The sequence below is a fragment of the Lontra canadensis genome, unplaced genomic scaffold, assembly GCF_010015895.1.
Source record: "Lontra canadensis isolate GAN:19392208 unplaced genomic scaffold, GSC_riverotter_1.0 scaffold99, whole genome shotgun sequence".
Taxonomy (NCBI): Eukaryota; Metazoa; Chordata; class Mammalia; order Carnivora; family Mustelidae; genus Lontra; species Lontra canadensis.
Window position 1 is genome coordinate 5269869 of NW_022631093.1, and position 20410 is coordinate 5290278.

The 20410-nt window shown below is 50.3% G+C and overlaps 1 protein-coding gene across 1 annotated transcript in view; it reads left to right on the forward strand.

Moving 5' to 3' along the window:
- TGFBI (transforming growth factor beta induced) overlaps window positions 1–9044 on the forward strand; it is a 31991-nt gene extending 22947 nt beyond the window's left edge. Inside the window, exons 9-17 of the mRNA XM_032837548.1 lie at window positions 167–304; window positions 843–988; window positions 1672–1808; window positions 2590–2720; window positions 5123–5247; window positions 6495–6597; window positions 7170–7249; window positions 8318–8342; window positions 8836–9044. Of these exons, the coding sequence (XP_032693439.1) occupies window positions 167–304; window positions 843–988; window positions 1672–1808; window positions 2590–2720; window positions 5123–5247; window positions 6495–6597; window positions 7170–7249; window positions 8318–8342; window positions 8836–8876 (926 nt within the window). The 3' untranslated portion in view covers window positions 8877–9044. The remainder of the gene's footprint in view (window positions 1–166; window positions 305–842; window positions 989–1671; window positions 1809–2589; window positions 2721–5122; window positions 5248–6494; window positions 6598–7169; window positions 7250–8317; window positions 8343–8835) is intronic.
- Window positions 9045–20410: the final 11366 nt, after the last annotated feature.

The following is a 20410-nucleotide window of genomic DNA, read 5'->3' on the forward strand; positions in this document are numbered from 1 at the left end:
GGGACAGGGGCCTGATGACACGAGCCCACTGTGCCGCTGCAGGGCTGAGAGGGCTGTTGACTCACGAGATGACATTCCTGCTGGTGTGCGTCATGCTGTGGGGTGGACGGAGGATAAATGAAAACAGCACTTGTAACTTTTGAACCTGCATTCTCTTTCCTTGCAGCCAAGACGCTATTTGAGTTGGCTGCGGAGTCTGATGTTTCCACAGCCGTTGACCTTTTCAGACAGGCTGGACTCGGCACTCATCTCTCCGGAAAGGAGCGGTTGACCCTCCTGGCCCCCATGAATTCTGTATTCAAAGGTAACGTGGTGAGGGCAGCCCCAGGAGCGGGTCACCTCCACAGCACCTTCCCAGAGGGACAGCACCCCGCCAGCGTTAGTGCTTCCACTGGCTCACCCGAAACCTCAGGGGCTCTGCTGTATCATCTGGCAGAGCAGAGAATGCATTTGGGGGTCTGGTCCTCAGAATCCAAGAGTTTGCATCTGGCCAGAGAGCACCTTTTTATTCGCAGAATCAACTGCTCATGTGATCGGCAGAAGGTCAGAGCGAGGATACAGCTGAGCCTTGGCTGAGGGGAAGGCGGAGGACGAGGCCAAGGGGTGTCCGTGTTTTCCCCTCCCTCCACGGGCAAAACTCCAGACACCCTTGATTATCTATACCCTCTTGTGTTTGGTTGATTTGCAGAAGATGCCAGATGTTAAGGAATATTGGCAGCCTCCCTGGATTTCTCAATATCCCATTTTCAAGTGCAAGGAGGGTTGGGCTTCCCACTGCATTTGTCTCTCGTTCTCTTCCTTTCTGGAGCATGCCTCTGGACCAAACCCACCTTCTCTTGCAGATGGAACCCCTAACATTGATGCGCATACAAGGAATTTGCTTCTGAATCACATGATTAAAGACCAGCTAGCTTCCAAGTATCTGTATCATGGACAGACCCTGGACACTCTCGGTGGCAAAAAACTGAGAGTTTTTGTTTATCGCAATGTAAGTTCTGGCTCCTAAATCATGCTCTTTCTTTGCCTCAGCTCTAAGAAATGAAAACTATATTAAAGAAAAAAAATTATATATGTGGGTATGTAGCATGTAGCTGACTAGGTAGGCAGTGGTCCACATCGAGTCATTGTGATCAACAGGGGCAGAGGGATGGAGAGTTTGAATCCTTAGCTTATGCGAAGAGAAGCCTTCTGAACTGAAACACAGCTCTTCCTGGTCCAAAAGTTTCTCTTTTCCCTTCTCCTGTCTGTTTTCTATCTTCAAACTCAACAGTTACTGTGGACTGTTAGCCAGAAAGCACAGTACAACACAGGTGCATTCCTTGGGACCTGCCAGTACCAGTGACTAAAGATGGTTGTCATCTGTTAAAGTAAACAATGCAGTAGAGTTGATCTATTGATCTCATCATCATCGATGGACCTCACGTGTACTGGGACAGTCTCATCGTGGGGCCTCTCTGTCACTCTAGTGGGGCCCAGTGGCCCTTTCTCCTTAAGGAACACTATTTTTATTTTTCCTTTCCTGGAGAAAACACGACATTTTTTCCTCACTGTAATGACCCGCTCTAGCATACATTCACTGCTCCGTGCGGATGAAGCCACCAGTGTGTGCCTGGAGCACATCAGGAGGCCTCATTAGGGTGGATGACCTATGTCTGCCCCTCTTTGGTGCAGAGCCTGTGTATCGAGAACAGCTGCATCGCCGCCCACGACAAGAGGGGGAGATACGGGACGCTCTTCACCATGGACCGAATGCTCACCCCCCCGATGGGGACCGTCATGGACGTCCTGAAGGGCGACAATCGCTTCAGGTACCCAGCCTCATGCCATGGGAGACTTCTGCCAAGTGGTCGTGCTGGGTCAGGACGCTGGGTCTCCGCTATCTGTCAAGCTCCCCACTGCCTCGGGGGGTTCAGTGAACACTGGCGGTGTCCTGGTGACCTTCCAGCCTGGGGATCTGGGAAGGGCGAGGCTCATGCTGGAAGCTTATGTTGAGAAGAAGGGTTATTTCTGGGACTGTAATCCCCACATCCTTGGGAACAGGGAGGGGGCTGCATTTTCGTATGAAGGGCAAGAAAAGATACCACACTCTCATCTTGAGGTCCCAAGTAAGCTGAGGGCACCCAGTTTTGAGTGTGGGATGAGTCTCAGTCGGCACAATATCTCCTTGGGGCCCCTGAAGACTCCTTGCCCCTCCTTCTCAAGCTCCCTATGTCACTTTGTTCTCTTGCCCCCTCTCTCCATTTCTGACCTGCTTGCTTACCCCTGGGTGCTGTGACACCAGAGCCAGGAGGCCCCCACCCCCTGCACTTCCCTGAATCACAACCCCAGGACCCGGTGGCTTGGCCTCTTCCTTCCTGCTCCCCCCCGACCTCTGACCTCTGGCTGTTTGATGGAGCTGAACATTTATGGAGAAAATATGCAGAATGGAGTCTTCCCTCCTTGTGCATGATGAGCAAGGGGTGAAAAACAGCAAGGGGGATGTAAATTCTAGTTCTGGGGTTTGCCTCCCAGCAGTGGGAAGATATTTGGGAAAGTGGGCATCCCCTCCCCGTCACAGGCAGGTGACATTTTCTCTGTGTGTCTCCCTAGCATGCTAGTGGCCGCCATCCAGTCTGCTGGGCTGACGGAAATGCTCAACAGGGAAGGGGTCTACACAGTCTTTGCTCCTACAAATGAGGCCTTCCAAGCCATGCCACCAGAAGAGCTGAACAAACTCTTGGGTAAAGACCAAGCGAAGTATATTTTGCACGGTTTCTAACGTGACTGGAACAGTCAGGGGACCAGCAGGAAACAGGGGGCTCATTACTAAGGGTTTGACTGAAAGGAACTTAATGGGGAGACTGCAGAAGTGTGGGCAGGAGAAAGGGACCAGCAAAAGATGAGGACACCCAGGGAAAAGTGTTTTCTACTGCAGGCCAGGGGCTGGGGAGACCAGGGGGAAGAGGGCACAAGGAGAACCAGAGCTCAGGGGAGGGGCACAGGACAGCAGTCAGGGCCCACATGCAGCTGCGGGCTGAGCCAAGGCAAGGGGGCCAGGACTCCTTCAGCCTCCCTCTCCTCCCACAGGCCCATTGCGTGGGCCTCCTGTCAGCCATGAGAAGGGGGCAAGGGACCCTGGATGGCATGCGTCACAGCGGTCAGTCTCCCTGGGTACCATGAAAGGCAGAGAAGAGTAGAGAGACAGTGAGTGGGTAACAACGAGCCCCGTCACTGAGACATGTCTTCCCCGTGAGAACCTGTGAGGACAGCCATAATGAAGCCATTTACCTATGTGAAATGTCCCTCAGGGCCAAAGCTTTACCAGAGAAGCTATTCCTGGCCCTGAGAAATTTAGCTGAGGATGTTTGAGAGATAACCCCTGTGGTTAAGGGCTTGGATTCCTGGATCATCTAAAAGCAGTTTTAATTCCGGGCTCTGGCATTCACCAGGTGAGTGATGTCTAGCAAGTCCTTTAACCTCTTGGAGCTTCCGTTTTCCCATTAGAAAAATGAGGGTGCCTTGCTGTGTGTAGTGTGGAGTAAATGAGGTGTTGCCAGCAGTGCTGGGCACACGTCCTCCCCCGGTGATGGCTGCGATGATGGGGTTCGGGGTAGGGGTGTAGTGTGGAGCTCTGGTGCTCGCCTGTGGGCACACTTTGGCCCTCCCACAAAGGTGAGCCTGAGGAGAAGGAGGAGGGAAGCTAGAGAAGAGGAGGAGGAGGAAGGACCTTGGCCACCCTCTGGGCATGCCTCATCTATACCTTCCTTCTAGCCCCAGGGCAGGAAGGAACTTTCTATTCAGAAAGTTCAGGTTGCAGGCATCTGTGGGCCGAATTTGTGTCTTGTTTAATAGTCTTTATTGCAAACGAATGCCTGTGTCTTTGATGCTGACGTCTGTTCCTGAGAAAAGGAGAGAAGTTCATTCTGAACATAAACTTTCCACCTCTCCTGGTCCAGCAGGAGTGGAATGTTCCCCAGATGGCCGTGAGCCTGCTCGCTTCCCTCTCATTTTCAGTTGTGCAGGAGGAGGCTTGGACAAAACTTCCCACATGTGCCCTCCGCCAGGCCTGCAGGCAGGAAAAGCCCCCAGTGCTCCTGGGGGATAGAGGGCCAGCCAGGCGCAAAGGTCAATCCAGGTATTAGACGTCTTGGAAGAAGGAGGCCCCCTGCCCTGGGGGCTGGCATGGCTCATTGCTTCCAGGTGGAATTTCTATAGAATGGGAATTCCCATCTGCCAAGTTGTGGGATGTTTGGAAACCACATGGTACCTGGTGGCTCCATTCCTCGGCACTAATTTGGATTTGTCTGTACCTAAGTGAACTCTCCCAAATGCTTTCAAACTTCCTCCGCTCTTAGTTTCAAGATGCTGGAAATAGGCATGTAGAAGCCCTGGGGGAAATCTAGCCACTTGGCTGGGAATGTGAGTATCAGGGCAGCCGTGATGGATATGAGAGGACAGCTGGCAACTTTAAGAATTGCCTCCCACACTTAATTTGGAAAATGCCTGTGCACCTTTATGAGCAATCGGATGGTCTCCCCAGTTGGTGGAGAAGCTGATGTGGGCTGGAAGGAATGCTGAGACGTGAAGGGAGGGATGCTGCGGAGGGAATGCCCCCCTTAGCCCTGACCTCATCGGCTCCACGGCCCCCCCAGACGACAGCTGTTGAGTCTTTTAAGTTCTCCCTGCAGGAAACGGCTGCCCCGGAATATGCATTTGAGGGCAGAATGTGTAAATATTTCACTACTGTGTTATAACCGTCGGGAGCCACGCTGATGATGAAATGTCCCAGATGCCGGTGCTGGAAAGGTTCCTGACTTCCCAAGCAAATATTTAGCTCATGGAAAAATGAGTCATACTCACAGAGGAGTATGGATTAACTCCTTCTCAGCAGCACAGAGAGCTCTTGCTTAACCCAGCCGTTCCCGCCCTCCCCACTACGAGGCAGATGTGTGCCTCTATCCCCAGAGCCTCCGGCGGGCAGCCTGTCAGTGGGCTGAACACACCCGCTGTGTGCTCCTCACGTGGTCGCGGAGTTCTATGTCTCGGCCATCACCACTTGCCTCCCCTCCCAGCCCTTCTAGACAGAGCTGGGTACCGGGCTTACAATGAACTCTGCTCTCCCTTCTTTCCCACAAACCCGCAGGCAATGCCAAAGAGCTGGCCAACATCCTGAAATACCACATTGGCGACGAGATCCTGGTCAGCGGGGGCATCGGGGCCCTGGTGCGGCTGAAGTCTCTCCAGGGGGACAAGCTGGAAGTCAGCTCGGTGAGTGTGCCTGAGGACTAGGTGGCCAGCCGCGCTCTGCCGCTGGGGACCCCAGGGCACCTCCCAACCCCTGGGCCAGGGTCACACACACACACACACACACAGGGTCTTGAAGGTACACCTTGGATCTCTGAGGGCAGACTGCCCAAAAACAGAAAAGAGAAAAGGGTCTTCGGGGAAATCAGGCGAGATGGTGCTTAGACATGAATAGAAACGTCTAGATTTGCCAGGGAATCAAGCGTCTGACTGGCACAGGGGAGAGGCCAGTAGGTCTTCCTTCCCTTAAGAAGATGATAGGCAATTACTCATGCATCTTGAGGAATCAATCCCCAGCCCCCTTCTTACCCCATCCCTTCAAATCTGGGGCTCACCAAGCCCCACCATGAGCCAGACTATCCCTAGCGGCTTTTTCTTCAGATGCGCGGTCGCGAGCCACCCCTGGCTCTGCACCTTGATGACACGTGTTCCACTTTGAAGCTGCCTGAGGGGACGTCCTCACTGGAGAGACAGAACAGATGGGCAGCCAAGCTCAGTGAAGCTGCCTGTGGCCTGCCTGGCTGTACCAGCCAAAGTCATTGGGCTTCCCTGTGGAGCCACCCATCTTCCAGAATGTGGCTGGCCCAGCCTCGGTGCCGGGCCCCTCACAGCCATCCCTTTGCTTACCACCTTCCCTCTGGAGCCTGAGGAAGCATGGAGGGAGACAGAACATGAGGACTTGTTGACTCCTAGTTTGGGGGCTAGGGGTCCCATCACAGCCTTCTGTTCCCCCTTCCACTTTGGGTCAGACCATGAGTTGTTCAGGAAGGACTGAGGTAGACACCTGGGTGCGTTTCCTGTAAGAAAGGCGGGCCACTGAGGACAAGTGGAAGGAACCCTACACCAGGGCTGGAGGCCTGGCTTCTGTTCCCCACCGTCCCACCTACTTAGCTTAAAGGAGACCCCAGGCCCGTCCTGGGTCTTGGTTTCCTTTTCTGCTAAGTGGGGTGGTAACAACCCCCTCTTCAGCCCACAGTGCTGAGAGGACAACATGACAGCATGGGGGGCTCTTCTGTAGATGACACTGCACTGAGCCACATGCCAATGTTAGAACGCGACCACCAAACTAAAGGCATGTGGCTGGCAGAGGCGGTTCCATTCCCCAGTGTATCCCTCACGTCTAACACACGATCTGGCATCTGGGAGCGCTCAGTAAATTCTCACCGAGTGAGCAAGATCCATGTGGTCTGTGTCGTCTCTTTTTCTCCCAGAAAAACAACGTCGTGAATGTCAATAAGGAGCCGGTTGCAGAAGCTGACATCATGGCCACCAACGGCGTGGTCTATGCCATCTCCAGCATCCTGCAGCCTCCAGGTAAGGTCCTAATCTCCCCCATCCCCCCTCAGCCTGCAGCTGACCCTTCTGCATGCATGGCAGCTGGTGCTTGACAGGAAAACTAAAGATAAGAAGAGCGCATGACATGCCACCCAGGGCCTCCATGGACGGCATCGCTGGGGCTGATTGAAAAGTGAATTCGGGAGTGTGGGTTTCCACTGTGCTGCACTAGAAACTAGAGGACATGTTTCTTTTTGCTGAATTGCCTGTTTTAGCCGCACTCAGACACAGCCCACTTATTTGTCCCCCATGGATGTGGTGAACATGACTCCCAGCCCACGTGTCTTATGCCATCACGCCTGATGGGAATTCTCTTTACCTCCAACAAGACAGAACTTGGGTCCAGCCTCTGTCTGCACTGTACACTCACCTTTCTTTGCATTCTTTCCCCATGGGCCACATTCTACCGTGAGCTAGAGGAAGTTATGAAGGAAAAAATCCATGGGAGAACGTGAACCAGCAAGCCCAACAGTGCCCCTCAGTCCTGCTTGCTGTCAGTGCTGTGCTAAGAGTTTTGCTCTCACCAGTATTGCACCTTTTTTTGTCTCCAGCCATCAGACCTCAGGAGCGAGGGGATGAACTTGCAGACTCCGCACTTGAAATCTTCAAACAGGCATCAGCATATTCCAGGGTGAGATGCCTCTAGGTTTGCCTGTGGTCTGAGCAGTCGTGGGTCCTCTGCTTGGGCCCATTCAGGGGGCTCTCTGGGTTCCTGTCTTCCTTCCTTGTGCTTTCCCAGGACTCCATGAAACTTCTCCCCACTTCCATACAGCATCCTTAGCACTGGCCTGAGTGGAGTTCTGAGGAAAGATCCCAGGCATTCCCTATTTCCTTTGTGAGCAAAAGCTGGGGTCTTTAAACTGAGGTCTCTGACCCTCATTCCATGGGTAAGCCACTGCCGGTGAGGACAGATAAAGCTCTGGAATCCATCTGTCCAAGCAAGGCCGCCCATCCTGAATTCACCTTACCGTGGCCTTGCCTGGCCTGAGCCTGGGCCTCTAAGTCCCCTTCTGTTTTTCATGGCATGGCCTGTCTTGGGGAATGCCGAAGCTCTGTGAGGCAGTGGTGTGGGATCTGGATACAGGGCAGGTGTTAGGGGAACTTCCCTTCCTTGCCTCGGCTCTGCTTCCTCCTTAGAACCTCTCTGATTTTTCCTGCGCTTCTCTTTCTGCTCCCTAGCTTGCCCAGGGCCTAGAAGCCCCACCTAGTCTCCTTTTTCTGCTTTGCATGAAGTGGAGCCCTTCAGGAACCTGAGCACCTTATAGAAAGTTTGCATTTCAAGAGAAGAGGCTGCTGGAGGTGTTGTTACCCAGAGTCCTGGAGCTGGAATGTGTCCTTTACTTTTGGACAAAGGGGTTTTCTTCGTGCCCCTTGAGAAGTGTACTTGGCCTTGAGCTCCTACTCTTGAGGGCCACCCACTATGCTGTCCCAGCTCCCCAAACTCTAGGCTGCAGTCTCGGTGGAAGCCTGGCTTTGGGGTCTCCCAGAAATATCTATGCCAGACTCTACTTGGTTGGGGCTTACACTGTGTTTGGGGCTGCCAAGACCACCTGAGGGCTCTCTAGGACCCAGTAGCTACACACTCCCCTTGCTCTTCCTCACCCCCAGCATTTTTTCTGAGTAGGGGTAGCCATTGGGGCCACCAGCAGGGGCAGGTACAACTTTCACGAGAAACCTGACACTTGGTGTTTTCTTTCAGGCCGCACGGACCTCTGTGAAACTAGGTAAGTCTGGCCTGGGTTTAAAGTCCTTTGTACAGGTGCTCGGGCCTTCCCCCCGAGCAGGCACAAACCTGCCATCAGCTGTATATAGATGAGAACGTCATGGTGCAATAAAACAAGCGTGGTCTTTGGGGTCATACGCAGAACACCCAGTTCCCTTCTCTGTGAGATGGAGATACTAAGAACACCAGCCTTTGAAGGTTGCTGTGAGTTTCTGGCTTTGGGAACCTGGGAATATTGCATGTGCCATTAGCAGGAGCACATGGTGGTTTAGATGGAAGCTGGTAGATGGCAGAAGTCCCAGTTCCCATTACATCATGGACCGAGACATCACGATCTTTGTTACATTGTGGAGTAAGACAGGATGTCTCCCAAACCAAAAAGCAGGGGGCCAGGGGAGAGTAGCAGGAGGAGGGCCTGCTGGCCCTGCGCGTGGCTCTGACGGTGTCCTAGACAGATACGCATCCTTTTCACTTAGGAAACTTCTCTCTTCCAGCCCCCGTGTATCAGCGGTTATTAGAGAGGATGAAACATTAGCGCGGAGGACGTGGGAAGAACGCACATCGGCAGCTCACCGCCACTTCCTCTGAGTTTACCAAAGAGACTGAATGTTTCTGAAACCAAATATCACACTTCAGTGTACCTGGGCTGCACCACAATGAGATCTGAGCCCTGGGTGGGTGGAGGGAGGAGGGAAAGAGATGTCTCCCCGCACCCCCAAACATGGCTTGTTAACCCACTGCTTGTGGAGACCTGGATGTCCCTGCCTGATAGTCGCTTCTAAAAAGGACCTGTCCTGAATGTGGACTTTCCCGCCCGTGCCAAGTGCTCTGGAAAAGGGGGCTGAAGTTTTGTGGCGTTCACAGAACACAGATCAGGCAGTCCAGCATCATGGGGGTGGGGGGAGGGGGTCCTGGCACAGTATTTGTAAAGCTCTTTTACAACTGGAGAAATGGCATCGTTATAAGCTATGAGTTGAATCGCTCTGTCAGACATGTCTTGTGCCTGCACGCAGCTTGGACGCTTCTTGGTGGCCCTGTCCAGGTAGGAAAGGGAGGGGGGAGAGAGAGAGAGCATGCAGAGCCCAGGATTTCCCAGGTGTGGCAGAGCCATCGTGTGTTTGTAATAATAAAACTAAAGAAACGTACTCCTGTGTGGATGGGAAGCGCGGGCCGGCCTGGGTATTCGCAAGGTCGGGGGGCTGTCTGCTTCTTGGGGCTGTGCTGGTCCTTCCTGCGGAGATTGCACCCAGGAACAGCGTGACAAGGAGCCCCAAGGGGATGGTCTGTGGGACATGCTCCATCTTTGTTGAACTCATTTTCCTTTCAGCCTCTATGGGCCCTGAGGGCTCGAGTCCTCTGTGTTGCCTTGCCTCTTGTTGGCTGGAAGTCCCCATCTCCCATCCAGCCTTGTGACCCCTGCCTTGGTGCTGGACTTTTGAATGCTCGGCACTACCCTGTGGAGAGGTTCCTGCATGGTCCCATTATACAGATGAGGAGGCCAAGGCTCAGGAAAGGACAGGCCCTGGGAGCACCGCAGATAGCTGAACTGGGACCGGCACCCAAGCGTTCTGCCTCCCGGGGACCACCATTTGGCATGGGAGTCTGTCCAGGTTTTCCAGGCCCATACCCCCTGTGCCAACCCCCACATAAATCCTTTCCCTGGCTCCTTTGGTCTTCTCCATTTTGAAATATCCTCAGCACTGACAGCCTAGTGCAGCCAGGGCATCACTGTTCCCTGCCTGTGACCTTAAACTGTCAGGGCTTGTTCCCAGAATGGTCCCAGGGGGCTGACCAGAGCATCTCCATCTGAGGTCTGTCCTGCAGAAGAAACGAGATGATTCCCACAAGATGCCTAGCACAGCATTAGGTATCCCGATTTCTATCCCGCTATCTGGGATTACTCAGGATCCATGCAGCTGACAGCCCTTTTTTGATGTCTGCCAAAGAAAGCCCCCTTACCTGGGGACAGGTCATTTTACCTCCAGGACCTGGAGACCCACACAGAACTCAGCACCATGGTTGGGGACAGCGGTGGCAGCCCAGATGGAGCCCCTCCCGCTGAGTCTGGGGCAGACAGACACTACCTGTCATACCTACAGTCACTCATCCACCACTCCGCAGCCCTCCTCGGTCCCTCCACAAATATCTGTGTGAGGCCTCAGTCTCGTGAAGTGTCCGTGCTCATGGGGAAGGGAGCTGTGCATTGGCTAATGGTACCGTGGCCCGCGCTTCCGTGACAGATGCGGAAGTAGGGATGGACGAAGGGATGCTGGGAGCTCTTGGAAGTGGGAGGGGATGAGAGCAGGTGTAGGAACTCTCCTGGAGGTGAAGGGCTCCAAGAGGGGTGTCCTGAGAGGTGACAGTTAGCCTTCTGCGGCTCCCAGTCCTGCTTCACGGCTCTGCCCTGCTCACCCAGCCCCAGGGGCCGTGCTGGCTGGGCTGCCAGTGACGGCTAGTTCTTGCTGGATATGCTGCCTCCATACTTCATTTAAGCACCCGAAATGCACAGCCCTGACTGACCAAGAAAACATCAGAATCCTAAGAAGCGGTTAGGATCACTTTTAAAGATCCCTTCATTTAAAATAAAAACCAACACAAGTTCCTTAAAAATGCCCAAATCCCTCTCTCTGTGCCTGTGATTGCTGCCCGGCCTCCATCCCAGCCTCCCTGACAAGAACACTCCACTTTTCAGCCGGAGTGTCCTTCCTACAGACTGAGCACCACACACAGCCTGGTCCTGCCTTCCCTTCCCAGCCAAAAAAGAGCAAGCTCTCTTTTTTGGGTCCTGATACCCCTCACCCCCACCTATGTTGTTCTTGGAGACCCCAGGCTAAGGATTAGGGGCTCCTATCTGGGAACGGATGCCCAGGGCTGAGGGTTTGGCACTGGATGTTTGGGGGGACTGCTGGAGGGAGGTGTGCACCTGCCCCGTGTTCCCCTCAGACAGAAGGCCAGAGGACAGCCCAACCAGGAGGTTGCTTAGCGCTGGGCTGACCCCTGCCCATTGGGCCCCAGTAAGGAAAAGGAAGGAGTGGGAGGAAGGCCAAGCATTTTGCTAGTTCCCTTCTCTCTCAGCTGTCACTAAGCAGCTGGCAGGCCTTTAGGGTAGAGAGCACTGCAAAGACCCTGAGCACAGGGGCCCTGGCAGGGGAAATTTCCCTCTGTGCTTGAAGCCATAATTCCGTGTCACGGTCTGAGAGGAGCTGCCCGGAATACTGTGTTCAGAAAACTTTCCAAAGCCAGGAGAGAAGGCCATGGAATGAGGGATGGGCCCAGCGCCCTCTCCCGAGAAGTCAAATGAGGCCACTTCTGGCCATGCCTGCCTGGCAAAGAAAGAAACATCTCCTCTGTGGGATCCTGTGACCAAACCCAGGACCAAGGTGGTTCAGGGAAGTACGCACACTCCCAAGTGCTTACACACATGTACACACTCTCACACGGTCACACATTCACACTCACACCCCTCCCCCGACACACACCCGTCTGTAGGCCTGAAGGGGCTAAAGGACCCCGGATAGAGCCTCAGGCACAGCTAACCTCTGGTGGGGAGAGGACTCTGGGACCTGGGGGAGGGGCCCTGGTTGCTCCCCAGGAACCTTCGGGCTGTGGTCTCAGGCCTCTGGGAGACGGCCACATGGACCATCCGGAGCAGGAGGCTGTCCCATCCCGAAGCTCTTATCGGTGAGAGAGACGGTGGAGTGAGCACCCTGAAGAACGCGGGGGGCCGGGGCGGGGGCTCTGGGTGGAAAGAACAGTATGTCCTGATCACATTTTCATTGTGGTAAAATATACACAGCAGGGAATTTACCTTTTTAATCATTTTTTAAAAGATTGTTCATTTATTTGAGAGAGAGAGAGAGAGAGAAAGAAAGCAATCACACATGAGTGGGGGGAGGGGCAGAGGGGAGACTCTCAAGCAGACTCCGCACTGAGTGGGGAGCCCGATGGAGGGCTGGATCCCATGACCCACAAGATCACAACCTGAGTGGAAACCAACAGCCAGATGCACAACTGACTGAGCCACACAGGCTCTTCTTTCCAACCATTTTTAAAAGTGTGTAGTTCTGTGGCATCAAGTACATTCCCATTGTTGGGCGATCATCTCCAGGATTCTTTTCATCTCATTGGGTGAAACTGAAACCCACTAAACACGAGCTCTGCATTCTCATTCCCCCTGCTCCCCTCAGGCCTCGGTCATCTCTGTTTGACCTTCTGTCCCTATGAATTTGACCACTCTAGGTACCTCATATAAATGGAATCATACAGTATTTGTTCTTGGGTGACTGGTTTTTTGTCTTAGGACGCTTTCTGGGTTCGTCCATGTGATAACATGTGTCTGAATGTCCTTCTTTTTCAAGGCTGAGGAATCGTCTGTTGCTCATACGCCACATTCATCCATAGATGGAGGATGGGTCGCTCCCACTTGGAGGCTATTGTGAATAACGCCACTATGAACATGGGTGTACAAATATTTGAGTCCATTTTCAATTATTTGGGATATATACCAAAAAAAAAAAAAAAGAATTGCTGGATCGTATGATAATCCCATCTTTAATTTTTTGAGGAAATGGGGCTACTGGGTGTCTCAGTCAGTTGAGCACCTGACTCTGGATTTGGGCTCAGGTCGTGATCTCAGGGTCCTGGGATGGAGCCCCAGTGTTGGTGTCTGTGCTCAGCAGGGAGAAGCCTCCTTGTCCCTCTCCTCCTGCCCCTCCTCCCACCCCCGGGCGCATGCACGCACGTGCTCTCTCTTTCTTTCTCAAATAAATAAAATCTTTAAAGTTTTGAGGAATTGCTATACCGCTTCCACAGTGGTTTTGCTATTTTATTTCCCACAAACAGTGCACAGGGTTTCAGTTTCTCCATGTCATTCTTGCCTTGCTGTTTTCTGTTTTTATAATACCCATTCTAATGGATGTGGTTTTGATTTCATTTCATTCCCTAATTATGAGCAACTCTGAGCATCTTTTCATGTGGTTATCAGCCCTTTGTATTTCTTTGGAGAAATATCTATTCAAGTCTTTGCCCAATTTTGAATTAGGTCATTGGCTTCTTGAATGTTACTGATATTCTTTATATATTCTGGATATTAATCTTTCATGAAATATATGATTTGCAAATATTTTCTCCCTTTCTGTGGGTTGCCTTGTAAGTTTGTTGATAGTGCCCATTGATGAGCAAAAATGTTTAATTTTTATTAAGTCCAATTTGTCTGTTTTTCTTTTGTTCCCTATACTTTTGGTGCCATATGCTAGAGATCATTGCTGAATCCATTGTCGTAAAGCTTTTCCCTTATGTTTTCTCCTAAAAGTATTTATGTTTAGATCCTTGACCCATTTTGAGTTAGTTTCCGTGTATGGTATAAGGGTCTGAGTTCATTTCATGCAAACATCCAGTTTTCGCAGTCACATTTGTTGGAAAGACTGTCGCCTTCCTGTTGAATAGTCTTGCCACTATTATTGCAAATCATTTGGCCACATATGCAAGGCTTTATGCCTGTGCTCTGTTTCTATTGGTCTATAGGTCTGTTTTTAATGAGTCAAACCACACCATTTTGATTGTTGTAGCTTTGTCGTGAGTTTTGAAATCAAGAATGTGAGTTGTCTGGTTTTTTTCAGGATTTTTTTTTTTTTTTTTTTTTTGGATATGCAGAGTCCCTTGAGATTTCATATGAGTTTTAGGATGGATTTTTATATTTCTGCAAAAAAACCTCATTGGGATATCACTGAAACTATAGATCACTTTGTGGTACAGTAGAGACATCTTTGCAATATTAAGTCTTCGAACCCATGAACACAGGATGTCTTTGGTTTATTTTTGTCTTCTTTAATTCTTTCAACAGTGTTTTACTCTTTTCTACATATAAATCTTTGGTAGAACCTTGGTTAAATTAATTCCTGAGTGTTTAATTTGTTGATGATACTGTAAATGACATTGTTTTCTTGATTTCCCAGTTTGTGCTTAGAAGATTGCTTTGGCTTCAGGGTGGAGGGAAGGAGTGGAAGCTAGGAAACCAGTCAGGAGGCTGTCAGAGCTATGCAGGCAAGAGATGACAGAGGACCAGGGTGGTCTCACTAGAGACAGAAGGACATGGAGGGATGAGGTCTATCCTGGAGGTAGGACAGACAGGATTTAGGATTAGGTTGGAGGACTGGTGTGGAAGAAAAGGAGAATTCAAAGATGGTGATGTTTCTATCTCAAACAGCTGGCTAAAAGCTGGTGTCCATTTTTCTAAAATGCGGAAGAGTGAAGGAGAGGCTATCAGGAGGAGAAAACTAATGGCTGTACTTTGGATATTTGAAGTTGGGGAAGCCCTTTAAATGTCAGAGTGGGATGTCAAGGAGGCTTTTCTATATCCAAGCCTGGAGCTCCGGGAAGAGGTCAGGACTGAGTTGAGGTGTTTGGAGTCATTGCATATAAGAATTATTCACACACAGTGCCTAGGTGAGATCACCTAGCAAGAGTGCACAGATAAAGAAGAGAGTCTTGGGATTCTCCAGCATCCAGAGGCCTGGCAGAAGAAGAGAAACCTGCAGAAAGACCCAAGAACTTGTGTGTGGGGCCGTGGATGCCAAGGGAGGAGAGCCTTCCAAGAGGGATGGCATGTCAGCCATGTTAAGTTATTGATGTGCCCACTGGATTGGGCTATGTGCATGTCATCAGTGGTCTCAGCAAGCACATGGTCAGTGGAGACAAGAGGACTGCATCTGGAGTGAGAGGGAACAAAGACAAGATGGATACGTTTTATGGTTTGAGTGTCAATAGAGGCCATTTTCAGGGAATGAGAACCCTGTAGGTGAAGGAAAATCTGGAAATCATCTACCCTTTCAGTTTCATCCTTCACGCCTGGTTCAGAAGGCCCTTCCACCATCCCTTGCGCACCCATTATCATAGTCTTAATAACTTATTCAGAGTCATTCTCCACTTCCTTTCTGGCTTCCCCTGTGAAGGTGTGAGCTGTTCTCTGTCCCACCACTGTGTCCCAGCATTGAGCACAGGGTCTGGCCCACAGTAAGTATTCAAAAGGAGTTATCCCAGAGCCTGGTTTCCAGACAGGCAATAACCCCTTGATTGAACAAGATGGCCTTGGGCCCCTGTTGCCCATTGAAAAGGAAGAGGGAACTTTACAGACACTTGGGCATCCTTCCAGAAGGCTGTTAGGCATGTGGATTGGAGGAAGCCTGGCTCCACTGCTCTCCTCAGAGCTCTCCCACGAAAGCAGAGGGAGGCCTGCTCTGGTCTGCTTTAGTCCACTCTGGCAAGATTCCCCCCCACACATACACCTTATTGGAGAGGGGGCACCTGTGGGCCAGCAGGTCCCAGGAGAAGGAAAACATCTGCTCCAGAGAACAGACAAATGGCTGGTTAATCACACCACAGAGCAAGTGACTTATCCTGAGCAGGTGACCGGGCCCTCTAACTCCCCTGGGGAGGAAATATCACGCTTAGGTAGTTTCCCCCATTTCTAGGCTCCTCCTCCTCCAGTTGTATTGAAGAAAGAAGGTCTGAGGTTTGGGAGCAGCAGAGACAGAGGGGAAAAACTTTTGATTAAATATCCTCATTTGGGCGGAAATGAGTTTTTGAGTGAACAGATGGAAAAACCACTCTCTCCCCTGTCAGTAAGGCCTGTAAGTCCCTATGGCTTCCTGGCAACAGCCCATAAGTAATTCGAGCTCAAGGAAGCCATCTGCACACAGGGACCTTTCCCCGGTGACAGCTTTCAGTCTGGCTCCAAGAAGTGGAGGGTGAGGGAGACAGCCCTGGTGGTGGCTGGTCACACCATGGTCGGGGAGGGGAACAACACGGGGCTAGGGTGTACACTCACTCACGCGTGCAGGCACACACACACCTGTATCCTCAGTTCTTCCAATATACAAGCACAGCTCCTCAGAACATGCCAGAGAGCAAAGCAACAACAGTCTCTGAACTACCAAGATGCAGCCTCAAATTCCAGCCTTCCTCTGACAGGAAACACCACCATTCAGGTCCTATTAACTTCCTGCCTAGAGCAGGGGTTCCTGATGTTCCTTGAGCCAGGAGCTCCCAGTACAAGCTGGGACCCTGTCCTTGGGACCAAGTCCCTACAGTACAGGATTTTGAGGACTACTCCCTCTGGAGCCCCACTCTATGTACCTTTCATACAGACCCGAATTCCCTAACACTACAAACTTCTGGGGCACAGCAAGACCTCTGCCTTTTAAACATCCCACTTGGACACACAGTCAATAAATACACGTTCATAAACATAAAACGAGTGGCAGTTCACAGCCACCCGGTTTCTGAGCCTCTAACTGTGCACAGAGGCAGCTGCTCATGGCACAGTGACACCCCGCTCGTGACACCAAGAGAGAGGAGAGAGAACGCCGCCACCAGGTCGAGAGGCCCTCTGACGGGTTCACGGTGAGAAGCCCTGCAAAGGTCAGGAGGGTGGGAAGACCTTCACCCCGAATTCAAAACCTTTTCAACATGACAGAATCCACACTGATGTGAGCCCCTGGGCCCTTGAGTGACATGGAAACACCTTTATCTCTGGTCTGTTGTGACAGTTCCACCAGGAGGAATAACCCACATGGAAAGTAAGTCTTTGAAGGTAATTCTCAATAGCCTATGTCTTTTTGGAAATCACAGAATTTACACCAGTAAATCATGAAAAATAAAAGCTCTTTGGCCATCTTTCTAACTCCATTTTTAGCTTTAGGAAACTCTTATTTGTGAATCTTTATTTCCTAATGCACCCATCATTTTCTTGTTAATGTTTAAATTCGATTTGGTTTTGAGTTGCTCTAAGGCGAGAATTCAGGGTCTTTGTGAATAATGTCACCTCCCAATTTTTATCCCAGCACCAGGGATTCAACAGTTATTTCCTCTCCTATTATATTGTTTTGCCTTCTCAGAGATACATTTGATTTTTATTCGTATCAACTTGTGTCTCAGGGCCATATTTTCTCATTTTCTGTTCCTTTGATTTGCATATCTGTGCTCACACCCGTACCACACCCCTTAAACTGGTGTTAATTTAGTGTCTTTTAATGTCTCCGATTTCTTTGCTTTTGAAGATAACTTTTTTCTTTTTGCAAAATTAACACTTTCTCCTTGTAAAGGTTTTAGAAAATAGAAGCAGAAAGAAAAAGCAAAAATCGCCTATAACTCTACCAACCAGGGACAACCTTTGTCAAATGATCAGAGCACATTCTTTCAGATTTGGTTTTTGAGGTAAATGTGAGCATACGTGATGTATCATAACTTCCCTTTATTCTGCTAACATAAATTATTAATAAGTTTCAAAACAAAAGCAGAATAGGTGCTGTGGTAGACAGAATTTTGGAGGGGGGCTTCTGTGACCTTGGCTCTCTAGTGTTACTCCCTCTTTGGCAAAAGATAATCCAGGTGGATCCAATCTAATCACACAGCTTTTTAAAAGCAGAATTTTCTCCAGCTGGTGGCAGAAGTAGAAGTCAGGCAGACAGTTGGTGTTTGAGAGGGGCTGGACACAGGGTTGTTCTTTGAAGTTCTAGTCAGTCAAGTGGGAAGCAAAGCAGGTAATTTTTAGGAGTGAATTCATCCCCAGCTGAGAGCCAGCAAGGAAATGGGGGCCTTGAACCTACAACTCCCAAAAGCTAGGCTCTACCACCCACCTAAAAGCTTGGAAATGGATTCTTCCCAGAGATTCCAGGTAAGAGCCCACTGACAGCATGTCAGCCTAGGAGAGTCTGAGCAGGGAATCCAGTCAAGCCCACCCAGAATATTCATGAAACTGGGAAGCAATTCACGTTGTTCTCAGCCAGTAGGTTTGTGGTAACTTCTTACTTGGCCCTAGACATTAATATAAACCTTTAAACTAACAAACGACTAAAAAGAAAAACACATTTATCATCTTTCTAACTCTATTTTCAATATTACCAGAACCACTTTGGGGACTGAGCCTATGAATTTAGTTATATTTTTTCCACTCAGCATCTGCAATGGTCTCTCGATTGCCCTGGTTTCAAGGAAAGCCTGCGTCAAGATGGGGACTCCAGGGTGGGGATTCAGGGCCAGACTGCGAGACCCCTCTGTGCACCTGCTCCAGGAAGCAGGGGGATTCCGGGCCCTCAAATCTCTCCTAGACTCACCAAACACCTGCCTTGAGCAGGAGGTGTTCCCAGGCACACAGCCCTGACGGACTAGCTCAGCCCATGGCCACCCACACCCACAGTGCCTCTGTATTTCACTGACAAATTAGGATGGGTATCAACTGAGCCCTTGATCATTCACAGGGCCTTTTGGAAACATGCCCAGCTTTGCATTCTCACACACTTAAAAGCCTGCACATTTCTGTCCTATAGCACCTAAGGGTGGCCATAGGGCTGGCTGGTGGGAGAGGAATTGAATGACCAAGATGCCGGAACTCCACCAACCCACCCTCTGGCACCAATCCTAATAATCAGAGACCTCTCTTACTGAAGGCCTAGCTGTACAAAGCCTTACGCTGTGTATGTTATACTCACATTCCCTTTTATTATCTTAGTGTCTTAGTTTACAGAAGAAGAAACTGAGGGTCAGAGAGATTGTACGATTTACTCAAGGAGGTGTCATTAATGATTAAGTCGGGGGGAGGGGCCTCAGTGGCTCAGCTGGTTAAGCCTCTTCCTTCCGCTCTGTTCAGGATCCCAGGGTCATGAGATGGAGTCCTGCATTGGGCTCTCTGCTCAACTGAGAGTCGGCTTCTGCCTCTTCCTCTACTTCTCTCCCAGCTTGTGCGCACTTTCTTGTTCTATCTCTTTTGCTCTCCCTCTCTCTCAAAATCTTAAGAAGAAAAAACAAAACAAAACAGATGAAGTCAGTGTTCTGACTGACTCTGACTCTAGACTCTGGTAGCTACTACCTACCTTGGGTAGCCAAGGGAGAGGTATGTATGCACTTAGCAACAACCCTCAGAGCAGTGGGTGTTTGTTTGTTTTAAGATTTTATTTCTATATTTATTTAGAGAGTATGTGTTGTGGGGGGGTGCAGAGAAAGAGACTCTCCAGCAGACTATGGGCTGATCCTAACACGGGGCTCTGTGATCACGCCCTGAGCTGGAACCAGGAGCAGAGCCTCAACAGACTGAAACACCCAGGCACCCCAGGAGCAGTGGTTCTCAATACTCCTGCAAGGTAGGAGCTGGAGCAACTTTCTAAAATCCATAGGCCTGGACCTCAACAGCCATTCAGACATTAATTGGTTTTAAGGGAATTGGCAGCTCAAAACCCCTCCTGGGGATTTTAACGTGCAGAATAGAGGTTCTCCAGCACTGTCATGCAAAAGACTCCCCTCTCTGCCTTGTTATATATGCAGATTCCAGAGTATAGTCTCCCAGATGGTTTCAGTTGGGGCAGGGTGAAGAGCAGGAATTAGCATATTTAACACACAGCCCAGGTCTGTGCTATTTAAACCTAGTAAAATGAAGATTCCAATTCAATAAATCTGAGCAGGAACCGCAGCTTCTGCATTTTTTTTTTTAATTGATTTGCAGCGTAACAGTATTCATTGTTTTTGCACCACACCCAGTGCTCCATGCAATCTGTGCCCTCTCCAATACCCACCACCTGGTTCCCCCAACCTCCCATCCCCCGCCCCTTCAAACCCCTCAGATTGTTTTTCAGAGTCCATAGTCTCTCATGGTTCACCTTCCCTTCCAATTTCCCTCAACTTCCTTCTCCTCTCCATCTCCCCTTGTCCTCCATGCTATTTGTTATGCTCCACAAATAAGTGAAACCATATGATAATTGACTCTCTCTGCTTGGCTTATTTCACTCAGCATAATCTCTTCCAGTCCCATCCATGTTGCTACAAAAGTTGGGTATTCATCCTTTCTGATGGAGGCATAATACTCCATAGTGTATATGGACCACATCTTCCTTATCCATTCGTCCGTTGAAGGGCATCTTGGTTCTTTCCACAGTCTGGCGACCGTGGCCATTGCTGCTATAAACATTGGGGTACAGATGGCCCTTCTTTTCACTACATCTGTATCTTTGGGGTAAATACCCAGTAGTGCAATTGTAGGGTCATAGGGAAGCTCTATTTTTAATTTCTTGAGGAATCTCC